The sequence below is a fragment of the Notothenia rossii genome (genome assembly GCF_949606895.1).
Source record: "Notothenia rossii genome assembly, chromosome: 4".
In the NCBI taxonomy this organism is placed as follows: domain Eukaryota; kingdom Metazoa; phylum Chordata; class Actinopteri; order Perciformes; family Nototheniidae; genus Notothenia; species Notothenia rossii.
This window is the reverse complement of record NC_136902.1, coordinates 81,895,305-81,915,768: the sequence shown is the minus strand read 5'-3', so window position 1 is coordinate 81,915,768 and position 20,464 is coordinate 81,895,305. Positions and strand designations below refer to the sequence as shown.

General features: G+C 41.8%; 2 protein-coding genes across 2 annotated transcripts in view; both read left to right on the top strand.

Moving 5' to 3' along the window:
- Positions 1-6,866, top strand: part of clpb (ClpB family mitochondrial disaggregase) — a 34,035-nt gene extending 27,169 nt beyond the window's left edge. Inside the window, 8 exon segments of the mRNA XM_079676614.1 lie at positions 683-738; positions 1,052-1,096; positions 1,335-1,496; positions 1,726-1,882; positions 2,229-2,302; positions 2,395-2,514; positions 3,805-3,909; positions 5,416-6,866. Coding sequence (XP_079532740.1) covers positions 683-738; positions 1,052-1,096; positions 1,335-1,496; positions 1,726-1,882; positions 2,229-2,302; positions 2,395-2,514; positions 3,805-3,909; positions 5,416-5,613 — 917 coding nt within the window. The 3' untranslated portion in view covers positions 5,614-6,866.
- Positions 6,867-15,767: 8,901 nt separating this feature from the next.
- On the top strand, positions 15,768-19,863 carry phox2a (paired like homeobox 2A). Its single transcript, XM_079676615.1, has 3 exons — positions 15,768-16,279; positions 17,645-17,832; positions 18,174-19,863. Exons 1-3 carry the CDS (start codon positions 16,057-16,059, stop codon positions 18,666-18,668), a joined length of 906 nt encoding a protein of 301 aa, XP_079532741.1. The 5' UTR covers positions 15,768-16,056; the 3' UTR covers positions 18,669-19,863.
- Positions 19,864-20,464: the final 601 nt, after the last annotated feature.

Genomic DNA, 20,464 nt, shown 5'->3' with positions numbered 1-20,464 from the left:
AAAACTTGACATGTCTGGTACAGAGAAAAGTTGAAATGTTCTCACACAGCAGCAGGATGAAGAAGTGTGAGTGTTTGTGTGTGTTTGGGAGAGAGGAAGACGGAGGGATATTAAGGGCCAGATAGATGGCTAAAAAAGACAGAGATGGTGAGATGACAGGCCAGAGAGATAGATGAAGGAGAGGCGGTGTTCATATTCTCTGTTGCCTTCAGCGACAAACTGTGGCCATAAGACATCAATATTAAACACAGCAACAAGACACACACACACACACACACACACACACACACACACACACACACACACACACACACACACACACACACACACACACACACACACACACACACAATCATCATCCCCATACCAAACACAAGACATCAATATCATATATGAGCATTTATATGCAGAATATTTTAGCGACAAACATAATGTGTTCTTCTGGAGAGCGGCAGATGATTGAAAGCTTAGTTGTCGGAGGCACTGGGATTTAGGCCAGCACTTAGAGAAGGAGAGACATCGTCTTTCTGTCGGAAATGAGTAAGCTTGTTTTCCTGAAATCTCTGCATACTGATGTGTTCAAAAAAATAAGAAGGGGTTGTGTTTTTTATATTAAAAATGATTAAATGGAGGGCACGGTTTGTTCCTTTTATTAACGTCTCTGATCTGTCCGATGTCACAGGAAAGACAGAGTTGGCTAAACAGGTGGCTCGCTACATGCACAAGGACCTGAAAAAGGTATGTGCACACACACACACACACACACACACACACACACACACACACACACACACACACACACACACACACACACACACACACACACAGTATACACAGAGGTGATGTTACATTCAGTCAATAGGTGGAAAAGAAGTGTTCTCATAGATAAAAAACACAGACATTTAATTTAGCGACCTATTCCCGCTGTGAAGAAATGACAGAGAATTCAATTTATTTTGGTTTCCATGGTAACTATTAGTACCAGATGTTCAACAAGATGATACACACTGATACAGCAGAGTATGGAGGTTAACCCATCGTGTGATTGCAGGGGTTCATCCGTATGGACATGTCCGAGTTCCAGGAGAAACACGAGGTAAGACCCTCGATTACTTCTGTATGTACTCATTATGGATGCATAAACAAAAATGTCATATTTGTTCCTCGTTCGGAAGCTTTGTTGATACATTTAATCAGTCAATCTGAGTATTTTGCCTCATCATTTCACACCAGAATTGTTTTGTGGTTTTGAGCATTATATGTTAAGTGTGATTCTTACAATTTACTTTGCGTGTTACATAGTTTAAAACGTACCTCTGTTCCTCGTCTCCCAGGTGGCAAAGTTCATTGGCTCCCCGCCGGGGTACGTGGGACACGAGGAAGGCGGTCAGCTGACCAAGCTGTTGAAGGCGTGTCCCAACGCTGTGGTCCTGTTCGATGAAGTAGACAAGGCCCACCCTGATGTCCTCACCATCATGCTGCAGCTCTTTGATGAGGTATGTGTATACACAGACACACAGACACAGACACACACACACACACACACACACACACACACACACACACACACACACACACACACACACACACACACACACACACACACACACACACACACACACACACACACACACACACACACACACACAAAAGAGCACAGAAATATCTGTTAGTCACATTTATAAGACATTTGCAAACTGTAACGAGTCACTTTTGCTCTCTCAGGGTCGCCTCACAGACGGTAAGGGGAAAACCATTGAATGTAAAGACGCCATCTTCATCATGACCTCTAACATCGCAAGTGATGAAATTGCCCAGCATGCACTGCAGCTTCGTCAGGAAGCAGAAGAGGTCAGCCGCAGGAAGCTGGCGGACAAACTCGGTGAGAAACACAAAGCTAAATACAAAAGCATACACGAGGATGACTTGCATTTGTTTCGTAACATTTGTCATTTTACTACAGCATCAAAATTGTACATTGTGATTTTATTTGTTCCTCCATCGAGAACGCTTTTAATCCCATTCTGACATTACTCTTTTATTTGTTGCTGTGATATAATAATGTGAAGTATGGTCAAATAGTTTCCCTACAAAATGATTGTATAAATGTTTAAGAAAAGTGAACACATTCACTCCAACTATAGTGATTTTGTGTGACACGGTAAAGACATACAGAGCCCTCAGATAAACAAAATCGGAATTGAAATGGATGTTGTCATTTTCCCCAGAGGACGTACAGAAAGGGGATGACGTCAAAATCTCCCGGCAGTTTAAAGAAAGTGTGATTCGACCAATCCTAAAGGTAAGCAGGAAAGAGAAAAAAAATTCATCAGTGTCCTGTATTTGGCCTGAGAGACATCGGTAGTCATTGTCACTTCTTTGGTTCCTCCACAGGCTCATTACCGGAGGGATGAGTTTCTGGGTCGGATCAATGAGATCGTATACTTCCTGCCGTTCTGTCACTCAGAGCTGCTGCAGCTGGTCACCAAAGAGCTCAACTTCTGGGCCAAGAAGGTACGCAACACCGTGATATCACAGCACCCGACATTTATAACCTGGGTGTCCTGCAGTGGGGCTGTAGGCCCCGCCCACTTCTTCCTGCAGCCGCTGAGCTGTGCAGGAACACACCAGATCAATATGATGTGCCACTACTACTCACTATAATGTGATTACAGTGTTTAACATGTGGAGCCTTCATCAATATTTAATTATTAATATTACAGCGGGTCTCCTGAGAGCCCGCAGGACCCTGCAGGCAGCTGATAGGACCCTTACTCATGACTCACTCATGAGTGTGTGTGTGTGTGTGTGTGTGTGTGTGTGTGTGTGTGTGTGTGTGTGTGTGTGTGTGTGTGTGTGTGTGTGTGTGTGTGTGTGTGTGTGTGTGTGTGTGTGTGTGTGTGTGTGTGTGTGTGTGTGTGTGTGTGTGTGTGTGTGTGTGTGTGTGTGTGTGTGTGTGTGTGTTCTTCTTTTTGTTATTTAATGTTTGAGGTGTCTCGTAATAACTAGCTTCTGTCTGCATGTGGCTGCGAACACACAGCATAAATCTCATTATGACAGAATCCTCAGGAGACGTTTGTTTGTCACTCACTTAAATGAAATCAATTAAATGTTCAGTGCTATCATAATTTGCCTTTAATACGGTATTTAAATGTTGTGATATTAGTGTTTGCATCTCTGGAGTAAAACATGGCGTAGGACTTATTGAATGGAGTGTTAACATGAGAAGCTAAATGAGCAGCCCCGCTTGCTGCTATTGACTGATGTTTGATTAAAACGCATTAAGGGCCTGTTGATTAGCGCTGGCAGACATGCTGCGTGACACTATCTGCTCTCTGTGTCCGTCTCCTGCATCCACCATCAGCTCCGTCTGATCTCTGTTTATGGTAGTGTGTTATACTTAAGGCCTGCCATTTTAAGCTCACCCATTTAACACTTTTTTTCTTTAAGGATTAAGGAGGAACTATTTGTTGTCATATGCACTAAAGCCACAGTGTAGCTGTTGGCAATTGGTTCTTAATCGGAGACAACAGTGCAACATACGATAAGCTAGACACATAAAGAAATATGAAATGAAATAGTGCAATTAGAAATGCAGGAATAAGTAAGCTGTGTTCAGGTACAATAGATTAAGATAAAACAGAATGTGAAATTCAATTCTGCACAGTAGAATAAATACTGTATACTGTGATGATATATAAATCTGTGGATATTTGGAACAAACAGATGTACAGACGAACAGTGTTTGATAGACATGTGTGTGTGGACCTCGGCAATCTTATTCTCTTCTCTCTCCGTCATTAGGCCAAGCAGCGCCATGACATCACTCTTCAGTGGGAGCGCCCGGTTCTGGACCTGTTGGCGGGGGGGTACAACATGCACTATGGAGCACGCTCCATCAAACATGAGGTATGAGCTGCAACTGGGTTAGGATAGTTCGATTCAACTCTGGTTATGTGTGTGATTTGCACGTGATGTGTTTTGTAACTTGTATGAGTGTTGGCAATAAGCTTGTGCTTTTAGAAAGAAGGGTTTTTAGGGGTTTTTCTAATATGTTATAGCCCGAACAATTAGTCAAATAACCAAAGGGTCTCCTTTCAGTAGAGAAAAATGACTGATTTTCAGAAGTTAAAGGTTAAATACAATGATATGAAATGACTGCAACTTATTTTTATTTCAGGAATTATGAGACTGCGTTTTTTTTTCTAGATTAATGTCTGGTCTATAAAACAGAAAAGCGAGATATTTAGGATGCTGAAAAAAGTGCATTTTTGTAGGATACAATCATTTGTTATTAATTGATGATCAGAGTAGTTTGTACATATTTTTCTGTCTATTCATAACTTCTATAAACAATGCAGTTATGGTTAGTTAATCCTTGACTGTTATATAAATAAACATAAGTAATACAATATTCTAATTGCAAATAAGGAAATGGGAATAATCTGATGCTATGGGCCAAACAACCTGCACAACTCAGACAACACAGCCTGTATACTACTTTAAATATAATGGTACAACTTTACAATAAGACTACCCTTATAAAGGGTTTACGAATAGTTTGTAATTCATTTATTAATTAGGTTGTGAACACTTTATAAATCATTAATAAGCTTTTATAAGACATGTGATAAACAGGGCAACTGTGAGCGGTTGCTTGCCAAATAGTGAGCCCACATGTATCTGTACTGCTAAGCCTTATATTGGCTACCTAGCTTACTTTGGCTTCTTCATCAGCCAGCATCCTTGGTATCTGTTGCTCACTGAGTTGATTCTCACTAAGTAGCCAATATAAGGCTTTGTCATCTTGCCAAATAGTGAGCCTGTGCTTATTAAATTGCATTTAGCTGATGCTTTTATCCAAAGCGACTTACAATAAGTGCGTTCGACCAACAAGATACAATCTTGAAGAAAACAGAATCATATAAGTACATCAGGTTTCATAAAGACAAACATTTCAAGTGCTACTCAACTGGCTTTAGATAAGCCAGTCCTTTGTTAGTATATAAGTGCTCTGTTAGCAGTGCTTTGTTAATAATTCTATCGCTCGAAGTGGAGTCGAAAGAGATGAGTTTTCAGTCTGCGCCGGAAGATGTGTAAGCTTTCTGCTGTCCTGATTTCAATGGGAGCTCATTCCACCATTTTGGAGCCAGGATAGCAAACCCACGTGTTTTTGCTCATGGGAACTTGGGTCCCCCTCGCAGTGCGGGTGCAGCGAGCCGTTTGGCTGATGTATAAAAACTATGTTAGAACTGGTTTATAAATGGATCTTAACGATTGTAAAGTGTTTACAACCTAATTAATAACCTAATTATAAACCCTTTATGAATCCTTTATAGGGGTAGTCTTATTGTAAAGTGGTACCAATATAATTCTCTGATCCCTTCTTCCCCACTAACCCGTCTGATCCCTCAGGTTGAGCGGCGGGTTGTCAACCAGTTAGCCGCGGCGTACGAGCAGGAGCTGCTGCCCAAAGGCTGCACGCTGCGTCTCACCGTCCAATCGGAGGACCAGGAGGATCTGAGCACGCCCAGCTTGCGCCTGGAGGTGGTCGGAGAGGACAGCACATCGAGAACGCTGGACATCCGTCCGCCGCTCAGCCCTGAACACTAACACAGACACACAGAGAGTCTATCCAGATATTTATGCACACATGTACACTTTCCACACTCACAGCATCATCATAGTGTCAGGAGCATGGATAGTTCTTGATGGATGTTACCAATAAAAGTACCTCTGATAAACACATCACTGCCTCTCTGTTTCAGTACACACATGCAGTAATCACATGCCAACTTTTCGCAATATCGCAGTATAATATCTGCCAACTATGTGTGCTGTAAGCAGTATATAAAGTCATCCTACGTGACCATTAAAGTGTATCATATAACAGACTTTCCTATCAGCTGGGTGCTGATATCCAGAGCTGTGCACACAGTTTTTGGATATCAAATCTAAGTGCAGGGTGAGTAAATGTTGCAGGCTGTAAACGAAGCAAAGAGGCTTCAGTGCCATCAAACATCCCATCAGTGGAGGGAAGCCATTGTATAAGCTAAACTAAACTTCATATCATTACGTATGTAGTAGCCTATTGTTAATGAACCTAGCTTTGACGTATTGATGAAGTTAATGTCCACTTTATAGTGTAGAGCACTGAAAACAGCCAAATTATTGAATATTTATTCAACGCTATATTTAAGTTAATGGCAATGAACAGTGGCATGTCCCACATTAAAAGGCTGAGTGGTAGATTTGTTGTTGCATGATTTAGCAGAGAAAAATATCATCAAATGGGGAAAATCCTAACAGATCTGTTGACAAATAGCAACACTTACATTCCTTTAATACGTACAAAAGGATGTGTGGATGAATAACATCTACGAGTTGTCCGTTTGCTTTGAAGGACAGGAACATTTTAATGACCAAAGAGAGTTTGGCATTGCCTCAGATTGTTGCCTGTGTTCACTTAAATGTTCACTTCATTTAGAAAATCCTCACTAGCAGAGCTTCACTGATAAATGTTTGCGAACACGACTTGCTAATTCATTTCAGTGTTTAATATGTTAGTGGAGAAATACCAAGCAGAAATGTATAGCAGCCCGTTTGAATGATGGGTTATAAAACTGCCTTGTGAATTGTTTCTGTTGATGCATGTAAATGTAAAGAAGTATCTTCTGTCACGACGAAGTGCTCCATGCTGTACACTGACATTAAGAGAAATGTAGAGACATAAAGAAATAATATTCAAAGTGTTGTTTCATAAATGTTTTAACAGCATCTCGACAAGGCGCCAAATGTAATGGAGTGACATTTTTCATTCTTGTATCCCAACCTCCACCGTGTAAATAAAGTCATCACAACAAAAAGGGGATTCCTCTTTTTTTTGTTCTGTTCGTGTAGCACTGACACTCCTGATGGATGTGTGTGTGTGTGTGTGTGTGTGTGTGTGTGTGTGTGTGTGTGTGTGTGTGTGTGTGTGTGTGTGTGTGTGTGTGTGTGTGTGTGTGTGTGTGTGTGTGTGTGTGTGTGTGTGTGTGTGTGTGTGTGTGTGTGTGTGTGTGTGTGTGTGTGTGTGTGTGTGTGTGTGTGTGTGTGTGACCCAGTGCCTGGGTGGGAATTCTGCAACAATAACGCTTGTCCACCTTGTAAAATAACATGACAGAGGAATTTCCCTGGAATTCTGCTCTGTGTTTGACGCTGGGAGGGAATGCAGCGCGCCAAATGCCACAGAAACGTAGAAGACCTCTCTCTCACACACACACACACACACACACACACACACACACACACACACACACACACACACACACACACACACACACACACACACACACACACACACACACACACACACACACACACACACACACACACCCTGCAGGAATGTCTCCCCTATAGGGACGAATTAGCATGCAGGAAAAGGACACATTCACTCTTACTGTGCTCCGCCTGGACCCCCCAGCAACACACACACATTCAGCCTGTTTTACAGCCTGAGTCACAGTGGTCATTCCCTGTTGATATGGGAAAGTAAAAAGCTATAATTATATTCTTTAGCGTTAAAATAATTGGTAGTCAATTTGTCATCATGACATAAATTGCTATCAATCAATTACATTATAGAGAATCTTTACAGCATCTTTACACTGTCTTCTATTATCTTAAATTAATTGTTTGTATGTTCTCAGATTCACTTTTTTTTTTGTTGAAGATTTCATTCTGGTAACCTGCGATTCACGGTTTTTCAATATTTTCTGACATTTAAGTATCCAAACGATTTATCAAAAAATTAACAGATAAATCAATAATGAAAATAACAACATAAGCAGTTTCCTCCAACAAGATTTTTAAGGCAATTCTAAGACTAAGAAATGATTGAAAACTGAAAGTTGTATCCATTTATTCTCCATCTCCTCCATGATTAGTATAGTTTCAGTAATGGATATTGAAAAACGACTGTCGCTTTTATCTAGACCCTCCTCATCAGCGTACCTCAGCAGAATAATACATTTTATTTTGTGAATTCCTAACGACTACTGTTGGCTCCCTTTCAATGTTTCCTGGTGATTCGTTGTACGGTAACTGAAACAATGGTAAGTACAGATTTTAAGAGGTTTCTGACAACTACTCTTGAACCTAACCCTACACTGTGGCTACATTACTAGTAGTCTGCACTGTAAACTAATTGTATTTATTTATAAAATGTTATCTGCATGCTGTGAAGTGGATCAAATGAGCCACAGACCTGCATGTATTTTCAAAAGTGGGACTCTTGAAGTAGCTGAATCTGGTCAGTAGATCAGGTTTTGCTATGATACCTCAAGGCTTTTTTCCAATCTCTTATAACCCTCAAACACATCTACACTTTATGGTTTTAGGAAGTCAAGCTGGCGTGTGTGTGTGTGTGTGTGTGTGTGTGTGTGTGTGTGTGTGTGTGTGTGTGTGTGTGTGTGTGTGTATCCATTTACCCTCCCCGAGGATGAAGACAAGAATAAGAGGAGGAGGGGAGAGAGAAGAGGCTCTTAGTCTGTCCGTCAGGCTATTTCTGACTGCTGCCATTTCTCTGATTAGATTATGGAGAAACAGAAACCTGGCCCTCCATCGTCCTAACCTCCCTCTCACTCTATCTCCATACATTTTGCTCTCTCCATCCCCCCATCTTCCCTCCGCCTCATACTCAGCTTCTCATCCACCTTTTTCTCAGAGTCCTTCCCTCGTGGACTGCTGTCCATCTGTCTCTCTTTCTGTCCCAGAGAAGTAAAGGTAAAACGTCAAATATGACAGGAGACAAGAAAGATGGGAGAAATCAAACATGTATCAAAGCAAAAAACTAAGAGGTACCAAAAGACTACATTCCTTTTGGTAACTTATTGTGTTCCTTGATCAAAGACAGACTCGAGCTGCACACAGAGCCACTAGAGTCAGTAATAATGCATGGCCTTAGTTTATTGGTGTAAATGATCTAAACAAGCTCTAATCAACTCAATTACAGATAAAATTTGGGGTGTTCACGGTGCTAAACATCCCTGGTTCCTTGTTCTCTGTTGCTGTCCTTCCCCATCTCTCCCCTCTCATTTCCTCTCACCTCTGTCCTTTCAGGTAAAATAGGCTTACATTAATCAATAAACAGACAAAGCACATTAGACATAAAAAAACTCCTGTTAGTCAGGAGCAGTGGCACATTTTGTCCAGGCAGTTACAAGTAGCCGGGTTTATTGAGTAAAAAATCCCTAGATTTGAGATGGTCTAAAATAAATGCTCTGAACATGAACAATGCTGATTAATATTCGAAATCATGCTCATGACATCTACTGCTTATGATTACTAATCTCTGTTTTGATAACAAAAAGATAGCTGAAGAAGTTTGGGTGCATTTGATTTCAGAGCAGTTTCTGTGCTGCAGCAGCTGAGAGGTGCAGCAGCAGGTGGAGGTGGTGAATGATGAACGACTGCAGGCTCTCCCATTATCATATCTGTCGCTGCTCTTAACGGGGGATTTTCATCCGTGTCCCTCCGCACTCCTCTCCTCTCTCCCTCCCTCCCTCTCCTCTTTATTGTGCTCCCCCAGGAAAGCGATCGATGTCACCTCCATTACCTCAGTCCTCTCAGCTCTAGAGATGCTCCTCATCCATGCAGCTGTGAAGCAGCGGCAGCCTTTGTACATGTTGGACTCTTGAGTTAACGTCGGGCTTTCAGTGGCTTTGTTGTGGTTCGGGCCGGACCGACGGACAGACGTTGCACACACCGGATGCCTTCCGGTTACCGCAAGGCAATCACGTGACAGTCCCCTGGGAGAATTAGCATAAAAGACAAATAAAGGACCCCACCAAAAACACACCAGTCTGCCCTCCTTTCTTTTAAAGAAAAGGAAAGAATCCATTCCGCCTAATTCGAACCTTGCTCAGGGACAGCTCGCGTGGCAGATTGCAGCCTAATTAGTTTAGAGGGAATTTAATTCAATTAACTTTCCACAGCTCCGCGCGCCCCGCCGCTGGGCTGCTTTCAGAGCGCGGGGCCAGAGCTCGAGATCTAATTAGCGTGTTTGGAGAAGCTCTCCTGCGCGCGGCCATCCCTCGCTGCTCCAGCTGTGGTGTGTGTGTGTGTGTGTGTGTGTGTGTGTGTGTGTGTGTGTGTGTGTGTGTGTGTGTGTGTGTGTGTGTGTGTGTGTGTGTGTGTGTGTGTGTGTGTGTGTGTGTGTGTGTGTGTGTGTGTGTGTGTGTGTGTGTGTGTGTGTGTGTGTGTGTGTGTGTGTGTGTGTGTGTGTGTGTGTCTCTCCCGGGACCTGTTTTTTTTTTTTTTTTTTTTATCCTAAAAAGCTTCTTTTTTAAGTAACATGCCGTTATCCATTAGGATAATACAGATCTGGTGCCGCAGTGGAGAGTTGTACGCAGCATGTGAATAACCGCAGCTGCTCTGCGTCATATTCCGGCTGATGAATGCATGTTGAATTGATGTAAGAGTGGACTTAAATTAGTGTGAGTGTAATTTGATGGGTTAAAATGTATGACCACATTTGTGGAAATTGACAAAACTTCAGCCTGGTGAGCCTTTGTGCTGTAGAACGATTTTATTCTCATTAAACTGTAATTCACTTCACGTTTTCCATTCCAATCTTATTATAATTTCGGGATTGTTTACAATATCTACGTTTAGTCAAGCAGCAACTGATGCTCTTCACTGCAACCAGTGGCTGTTTAAATGTCCCAATTATGATATGTATATGCATCATGTCTTTATAAACTTCCCTTAAGTGATATGATGCACCTTGGCCCAGATTAAAGCATCGACCTTCATAAAGGGCACAATAATGCAAAAAAATATCTGATTAATGGTATTAAATAAAAATAAACATTATGATATCCTATTTGTATCAGTATTTTATTTTCCTGTTGAGGGGTAGGCTAGGGCCCACGTTGATTTTGATCACGTGTATCAACACTACACTACCTGAGTGGAGAGTGCAGGTGCTGCTGCTGCTGTAACCCGGTTAGACTCGCACAGTCGTCTCGAGCCGGAGCGTCACGGCACATTCCGGTAATTGGGGATTGAAATGCGGGGACAGGAGCACCGACGGGACCCCCCGGCCCCTGGCCAAACACCCCCTCCCTCCTGCACCGTCTCTCATCCATCACCGGGCAAATCAAATGCACCGCCAGCCTCTGCTGCTGTAAAGACGCAGGCTCATGTTAACGGCAGGTTATGTGATGTTGTATTTATTTTGTGTGCGATCAAATGCACCTCTGAGGGAAGGGGAGCTTAAGAGAGGCGATGACACGACACATTTTAGTGACACTGCAGGTGCACACAGCCAGCTGCTCACACTGACCTGGTGGGTTTAGGCAGCTGAGGGAGGAAGAACATACCAAATGAGAGAGACGTTTGGTTCCTAATATATAATTATACAAATTATTGGCCAAGAGTATAGGATTTGTCACAATTGACATCCAGGATATTTAAAATAAAATCTCAGCTACATTATGGACTCATGCTAAACGGAAAATGTTACACAGATTAAGGAAATATCTATTTTATACCGTGTGTTTATGTGGTAAAAAGAGATAGTGAGTGAATTCAATCAACAATGTTTTGCTTTTGCGTAAAATACGCACAGGTTACAATCAAATCAGCATTAAGGGACTCATTTATAACGGTTTACAGTGCAACGAAAACAGACTCCCACACGATGTCCACCGTGATTCGCCATGGGCCTAATAATTCAATATGCAGCACCACAAAATGCAAGAACGAGAGAAAATGCATGCATGTAGGAAAATGAGTTTAACATTCAATCATTTTTTACCTAGGCCCTATACTATTATTATTAGTCACGTTATCAAGGTCAAATCATCAACAATAATTAACAGCTTTATATACATAAAACATGTATTATAATAATCTAAACTCTCACTGTAGTATATTGTAGGGGTTTTAAAAAGCATAAATGTGGCTATTTGTTAAGATGTTCACAGCTATTTTAGTTTTTTCTTATTATACACTATTATCATATTAATTCAAATGTAATCTCAGAGTGAATCAAGCGGCATGAGGGTTATTTTTGCGCTTCTGCAATATTATCAAAACGAACAACATTAATATCTTTTTTTGTCTCCAGTTGCAGCAATGATCAGTTATGCTCCCATGCATCGTAAAATCAGTTTGCCTTGCAGTGGCCCTGACTTTATTTTACTCTTACTAAAATATTCTAAGGTGTGTGTTTTACAAATCTTGACATAAAGGAGGTTTCTACCCAGACATGAGGATCAATAGCTGTCTCAGTCTGAATCAGGAAAACAGCTTTCGGCGCACAGGACATGTTCTGTTTGGAGATTTCATGATGGATGGAGCTCGCAGGCCCTCTCTCTGACTGACAGCTTCACTTGGTGTTCAGACCACCACCGCGTGTCACGAGACAGATACCGGACTGGGGCCTCCCGCGTGGCTTTTCTTTAAACCAGTGTTCCATCTTTCACTCATCCCTTATCCCCTGTCTCTATCCATACACCTCTCCATCTCTCCATCAAGACCATCCATCCAGTCATCCATCATAGGGACCAGTCTCTGGGCCCTGACACACACACGTTGTCCTGCTGCTTGCGTCGTTAAGGCCGATCTGCATGCAGCGCAGCGCCACAGATCTGCAGCCGGTGGAGACAATCACAAACAATTACAGTGGCATGAAAGATGGGGAGGACACATGTTGGGAATTTGATTAGGATTTCCCTACAGATCATGCCCCTTTCGTGTTCAAGATAAGATAGACAAAGTATCGGGTATGAATATAAGGGCTAGTGATATCTTTATTGTATTTTTGGAGAAAAAAAATATATATAGTGTTTCCAGCACAGAGAAGAGTCCAGATATAAGCCATTTGTAGGCCAAGGCTTCACATATAGTATATTTGAACAGGAAGCCTTAATTCACCAAGGGAAAAATAACCCAAAATTACAGTTAAATCTGATTATTATTACAAATGCATAAAAACCTACTCAATTATTATTTATGCGTATAGTTCTGTAGACCTATATTTTCTCCTTCATTAGCCTAAATGGTCTTTATCGTTGAATTATTATTTTTTGTCTCCTGCCAATACAACATGTTTTTTTTAGATCAGGAAAGAGTTTTATATCAATGATATCAATGATCAATGGAACAAATCTATTGATCCTTTGATGATAACACAATCATAACCCTCATTAGAAACGGACAGCCTATGTTAAGTGCTTCCATAAAATATCCCCTATAACAGTCCTCCATGGGCCTATAATCCCTATAGTCGGGGTTCCTCTCTCAGGGGCCCTCAGGAGCCTCTCGGGGACCATTGTGTCCCTCTCTGTTGACTCAGACGTCATGAATGCCAAAGATCCCCGTTACTGTTTCCGTCAAATCGCCCCCATGAATGTAAAAGTCCAAAGTTAAAGCCTCCGCAGAGGAGAAGTCTCCCCCTGCGCTGAAGCACTATAGGGCGGATTAGTGGCCTGGAAGAGACCGGTCCCCTCTTTGAAGGGATTAAAGTTTAAATGCATAAAGCGGGAGAGCTAGGGTCGCTCCTGACTGCTCTTTTTGTGGAATGTAGAAACGTAGAGTTTAACTTTGAAACAGTTTAAGTTTCTCGGTAAACTCACCTCTGAACCCAGCAGACGGGACAAGGACACACAACATACGGCACGTCCTGAGCTGACGTGCAAGGCCAAAAATCACCAGGCTTAAAAAATGTGTGTATATTTTAAGTGGCTAAAAGAATATTGGAACTAAGTGGATCACATAAACTCAAATATGTTTAAAAGCCTATATGAGTCTATATGTTTTGGAAAACAAAACTGTTTATGACTAAAACTTGTTGTGTCTTAAAAGTCCATGTGGGTTGGACACGTGTGCGTATATCACCTATAAGGAATAAGTGATAAGGCTGAAATTGATAATGATAATAAGAAGAATGGCCTGGTATGTCGTGCGTAATTACGCACACATTTTAATATTGTATGTTATTGTATTTAAGTGCGATAGGCTATATCTTTAGAAATAATTACGTGAAAAGACTATAGGGCTCAGGTTTGCCCTCTTAAACCCAGAGCTCTTGTGCATGGCCTGGACTTGGACACAGCGACAGACATCAGTGACGTTCATCCAGAACTGTGAGCCAACATCAGCAGCAACAACTCTATCAACAGCAGCTCCGCGTGCCGCCCCGCCCCAAACATCCACAGCTCTCACCAACCACATAATAAACGCTTTAAACAAATCTTATTATTTATACTTATTGGTAGTTTAAGTGAGTGCAACGCGGCAAATGCACGCATGCGCGTGTTTGGTGGGTTAATGACATTAAGGAGCATCATCATGCAGCCTCTGGTCAAGAAGAGATAAGAGACACACACACACACAATTCAAACTTAATTAATTTATCGCATTCACGGAAAACCTAATTTTGGTTTGTGGGTTATGTTATTTGTTGAAATGTATCCTCTAATAAAACGCCTGTTAATTTCATGAACAGAGACTGCAATGTCGTGTTTTCGAATTGCATCAGATTTGAAAACTGCATACAGCCGGTTTCAAGAATGTGTGTGTTGTGTGTGTGTGTGTGTGTGTGTGTGTGTGTGTGTGTGTGTGTGTGTGTGTGTGTGTGTGTGTGTGTGTGTGTGTGTGTGTGTGTGTGTGTGTGTGTGTGCGTGTGTGTGTGTGTGTGTGCGTGTGTTGGGGGCCGTGTGGGATATGACTTATCACATTGTATGACACTGAACAATAAACTTAAACCAATTTATGGAGCGTCAATGCGTTTATGGTTAGCCTGTCGTGGATGCTCAGTTGTCTCCGCAGCCACTTCCCTCTCTAGTCCTATACATCAAAGTGACGCTCACTCTGGTGGCATCTCCGTAAAAAGTGATCGGAATCAAATCAAAGCTTTTAATCTTACCAATCACCGTCACATCTGGACGTGTTCCCCTACATAAAGACTTCTGTGGCTAAGCTTCACTTGTTTCCACGAGCCGTTTGAGGGGCAGTGAAACTATGATCAGCAATGGAGCATTATTCGATCAATTTCCTCAGCCTGTAACAGATACAATGCAGTCACATGTTCATAGGTTAAATATACTGTATTAGCATCGTTAGCATTTATAATAGGGTAGGTTTTTGCAAAAATAAACCAGAAAAGATGCTCCCAGAACAGCAAAATGGTGTCTAGCCTGAGTGTTTTCTAATAGATGCATCCAATATCGGACACATTTCAATCCCAAACCGATTGAATATTGCTTCTTTCATTTAAAATATCTACAGGCTCATAATCTTGTGATATTTTAACCAAAGAGGCTGTTAGGCAAGGCTGTTTTCTTACTTGAATTAAAGTATCTCATCAAAATAGTGGAAAAAGAACATTGTAGACTAAATTCAGGAGAAGACAAAAGTATTTGCCTATCTTGGATGGCTGAACATTGTGAGAGTTTGAGCTGATGAAACTGAGATTAACGCTTGATTTCAGTCCAATATTGACTTGAATCGTCAAAATTAGAAACGTCCGATAAAGGAAACACATGTAAAACTTTTTAAATGAAGAAGCATTTCGTTTTTTTAGCCCTACGATTTAACTCTGCTGACACCTGCGAGCTCGCGATGCTCTGGAGCGCGTGGGCGGTGCAGTGAGTGGTGGGAGGAGTGGGGGGGGCATTGTCATGGAAACTAGACCACCGCCTCGCTATTGTCTCGCGCTCTGCCAAGTTTATTATAAACACTGCGCGAGCTGCAGCGCGCTGTCAAACGGAGAGGAGCAGTCCAGAGAGGAGAGCCGAACAGAGACAACAGGAGAAAGTGAACAAGAAGAGTGAAGAGAAAAAGGCGAAAAACATCTGGATTATTAACCGAGAAATATCAAAAACAGTCCCGTCAGAGTGAGATATAACACTGACAGGAGTTCAGTCCTGGGAGATACTGGAGAGACATACCGAACAATATTCCCTGCAACTCCTCACTTAAAGACGGCTGCAGACACACCCGAGCCCCTCTGCTCACAGTTATTTGCTTTTTTGTTGGCAAACCGGTAGTTTGCACCGGCTCTTCTCCATGTATAAGATGGATTACTCCTACCTGAACTCATATGACTCCTGCATGGCGGCCATGGAAGCGTCGGCCTACGCGGACTTCAGCTCCTGTAGCCAGGCCAGCTCCTTCCAGTACAACCCGATCCGGAGCGGACCCTTCTCCAACCCGGGCTGCACCCCCCTCAGCACGGCCAGCTGCACCCTGGGAGCCCTGCGCGAGCACCAGCCCACACCATACTCCTCAGGTAGGGTCTGCGGGGATATACACAATGTTAGAGCAATTATATAAATGTTTATGTTATTCTGTCGTCTCCATCATTTTCTCTGGCTTGATGCTGAGCGGTGACATAATTAGACGTTAAGCAAGCAGAGGGGTGGGAGGAAATATGGAACTGTGATTTTTGTTTTCGTTATTGACGACCAAATTGTCTATATCGTTAAAAGCCTGAATGGTTTTACATGGATTTTATCTTGATTCGCTTAATTTTTCGTTTAGAATAAATTACGGAAAATGAATTATTGGAGAGAGGCAGTGTAATGGTAATTCCGTTAAATGCTTTATTTATTTTATATGATGACTTAATATATATATTGTTTAAGGTGAAACATCGTCTATTAATGTGAGAAATGGCATTGATATGCATGTATGCGCCAATTTATAAAGAAAATAACATATTTGCCGATAATAATAATTAAAATTATTATTATTATTATAATAATAATATACATTTTCTAAGAGAATAATCGAAAACAACTTCGAACCCCACACACCTGCTGGCCAGAGGCCCGCCTAACGGACACATTGTTTGGGTGATAAAATGTTCATTTGCCTGAATCATAATTGTGTCCAATTCTTACATTCGAACTACATTAATTATTTTAAACTCATTATGCAAATATATTTATTGTTTTGCTTTTTGCAAATCGCATGCATTGATTTAATTCCGCAAAGAACTGCAGACATTTGTCACCCTGTTCTCACTCCCATCAAAACAAGCCTAATGATTTATTTCTCAGAGCAGAGAGGTTCTTTTCTGATCGAGTTAATGTGACATTTAACAAGCTTCAAAATGCACGGAAATTCTCGTTTTATGTTTCTTGATATTTCCATTATCCGTGACCTTACTCCATAATAACCTAAATAGATTTGAATTGCAAACTGACATTTATACTGTTGCTTTGAATTCAAAACATTTTATGAATCCGATCAACAGGCCTAAATTATAGATGTGTATAGCCTGTAATTAATTTGAGACTAAATTTGGCTACATTATGCTGTATAAAAAAAACAAATAAGTATGTAAAAAAGTAGGAGTTAACCAGCGATCAGCGTTTTCATTATTGTTTTATAAATGTGGTCTGTAAAGGGCATTCAGCATATTATATATTCTCATTGGCTTTGAAAAAAACCCTTCAAACAATTAGTCAATAAAATAAACCGGCATCCACAAACCAGTAACTAAAAGCATAATTGTACCTTATATATATATATAAAAATAATAATAATCTTGACGAGTTATACGGGTTCTCCATCATTTACGCAGGCCCTCTCTGCTGGTGAACGTTCAAATATTACTATTCCATTAACAGATATCATTTTTCCCTTACAGTCCCTTACAAGTTTTTCTCGGACCCCTCCGGCCTGAACGAGAAGAGGAAGCAGCGGCGCATCAGGACCACCTTCACCAGCTCCCAGCTGAAGGAGCTGGAGAGGGTCTTTGCCGAGACGCACTACCCGGACATCTACACCCGGGAGGAGCTGGCGCTGAAGATAGACCTGACCGAGGCCAGGGTTCAGGTGAGAGCAGCAGCTTTTATTCTTCTGCTTTCTTAAACATGAAGAGAGTTTCAGGTAGAATAAATTAAACACAACTCAAGCAAAGGACAACTATGGAATTTAGAGCTATCTATCTATCTATCTATCTATCTATCTATCTATCTATCTATCTATATCTATATCTCTATCTATATCTCTATATCTATATCCATCTATCCATCTAGGCCTATCTATCATTTACATATCTCTATAATGATATATCTTTTTATCTCCATATTTATTTATCTATCTATCTATCCATCCATCTATAGCCTATCTTATGTTTCTTACACATATTAACTGTATCCCTGTCTTTTTTACAGGTGTGGTTTCAGAACAGGCGTGCTAAGTTTCGTAAGCAGGAGCGTGCAGCCAACTCAAAGGCCAACAACTCAAACGGCACCACGGGCAGCAGCTCCAGCAGCAGCTCAGGAGGGAAGAAGGGCGGAGAGCTGAGATCTTCATCCGATGATGACGAGTCCAAAGAGTCTACCTGCAGCCCCACGCCTGACAGCACGGCCTCCCTGCCGGGCTCGGCAAATGGGAACATGGGCAGCCCTGCCAGCCTGAGCCCCAGCCCGGCTCCTGCCAACAGCGGCTACATCAACGCCTCCAACTCTCCGGTGCTGCAGGGGCTGAAGCCGCCCAGCTGGTCCAACCTCGGGCCCTCCAACCCAGCCGTGGCCCAGCCCGCCGCCCAGACTCAGGAGATTCTGAAGGCCTGGCAGCCGGCAGACAGTATGACCGGGCCCTTTGCCGGAGTCCTGTCCTCCTTCCACAGAAAACCCAACCCCAACATCAAGACGAACCTGTTCTGAAGTCCAGAGGAAGAGGAAATGAGAAACAAACATTATGCTGTCCACTGGAACAGTGAGGAGTTTCTAGCTTTTGTTGAGAGTCAGGACTTACCCATTATAACGCTGAATTCACAGGTGTAGTCTGCTGTAGTTCAGAAAGGCCCTTGGTTCTTCTCTGTAAAACTATCCCGTCAAATTCAAAGCTCACATAAAGTCAAAGGTCAGGTCACCATCTCTAAACATATTATGCAACTGCTACTGAAAAACTCGGAAAATAGTCAATTTCCTTCCTTCTATAACTTCCTTCAATTTCATCCAAAAATCCATTCATACGTCCTCAAATAACCTTAAAAGACAGTATTTAATGATGGAACGCTCTTTATGTACAGGCTCTGAAACAGCGCAAACTTTCGGACACAGTCTTGTTTCCTCTTCGTCTTTTCAGTCCTTCACACATAAACCCACATTCCCACACTCTCTGCATTGCAACAGAGCCTTGGACAGCCTGAGCAGCGGCTCAGGAAACAAAACAAACAAACTTTCACCCTCAAGCACAACTCGACACAGTCTCCCAGCAGAAGGGAACAGGGTCCCCTTAAATCTCTTTGCCGAGCAGAGCAAAGCACCCCACAAATCCAATTAGAGCTGCAGGCTCCAAATACAACACCTCCCCAGTTCAACCCTTCCTCTTTACTGTATCAAGTCCTGACTCTCCCTCTACCATCCTCAATGTGACCCCCTCACTGGTCCCTTCCCTTCACTCCAGCCTTTCTCTATCAGACAGTGGGCACTTTGTTTAAATTAATCAAGCGAATGTTGAGGGAGAACTTAAGGCACGGTGCCGTTTCCTGCCTGTTCTCTTGGTGGAGAGGGGTGAAAGATGTAATAATACACCGAGCAGAGTTGACCCACAATCTAATTAAAACTGACTACAACTGGTTTCTCGCTTTCATCACTGACTGAAGAGTTTTCTGGTGATTCTCCTGCTGGAGATTGGAAAGCACTGAGTTTGTTGAGTCTGTTTTACGAACTCAAACAGACCTAAAACCCTTCACTGACTTTGACTCTCTCATGAGTTTTCCATTAACTCTACAAAGGCTGACACATATGGGACAATTTTCTCAGTAATGCAAAGCAAGCTGGTCTAATGTTGGCAATATAAAGAGAGATGCAGACAGTTACGGGACTTTTCTACTGTGTATCCATTGATTCCTCGATTTTGTTCCCGTTTACGTCCATCCCTTTTTGCAAAAAATCAGCTGTTTGTTCTTTCTCTCACCTTGCGAAATTGCTTGTGTATCATCTATCTTTCTTTTTGTAGCTAATCTCTGAAACAAGACTGATTTCAGAGCGGACCTTTTGAAGAAAGACTACAGAAATCTTCTTAAAAGGGGAAAAAAACATGTATTTATTAATATTCTTTATTATGTCAGTGAGGAAACCCACACATTTCTTTGAACTGCTCCATGACATTTTGTGACTGTAAATTAGTAATATAATAAATATTAGGTAGCTTTTTGTTGATTTCTCTCATGTTGCTTTAAAGAGTTATTTCATTGCGGAGCATCTGTCCCACAGACCGACACGTCCATGAAAACTATGAATCAACAGAAGCTCTAGTGAATGAGAAGTTATAGCACTACTCTAAATATTATAATAAACATTATGGAAGCACTACGTGACGCATTTATGATCTGGTTTCTTGTGTGTAACAAAGTGATGAGAGTATTTTGTGTTATGTGCAGACCACAGAAACTAACAAATCTGTTTTCATGAACACTGGAAGGACATGCCCCTGAAATCATGATTAAATAAAA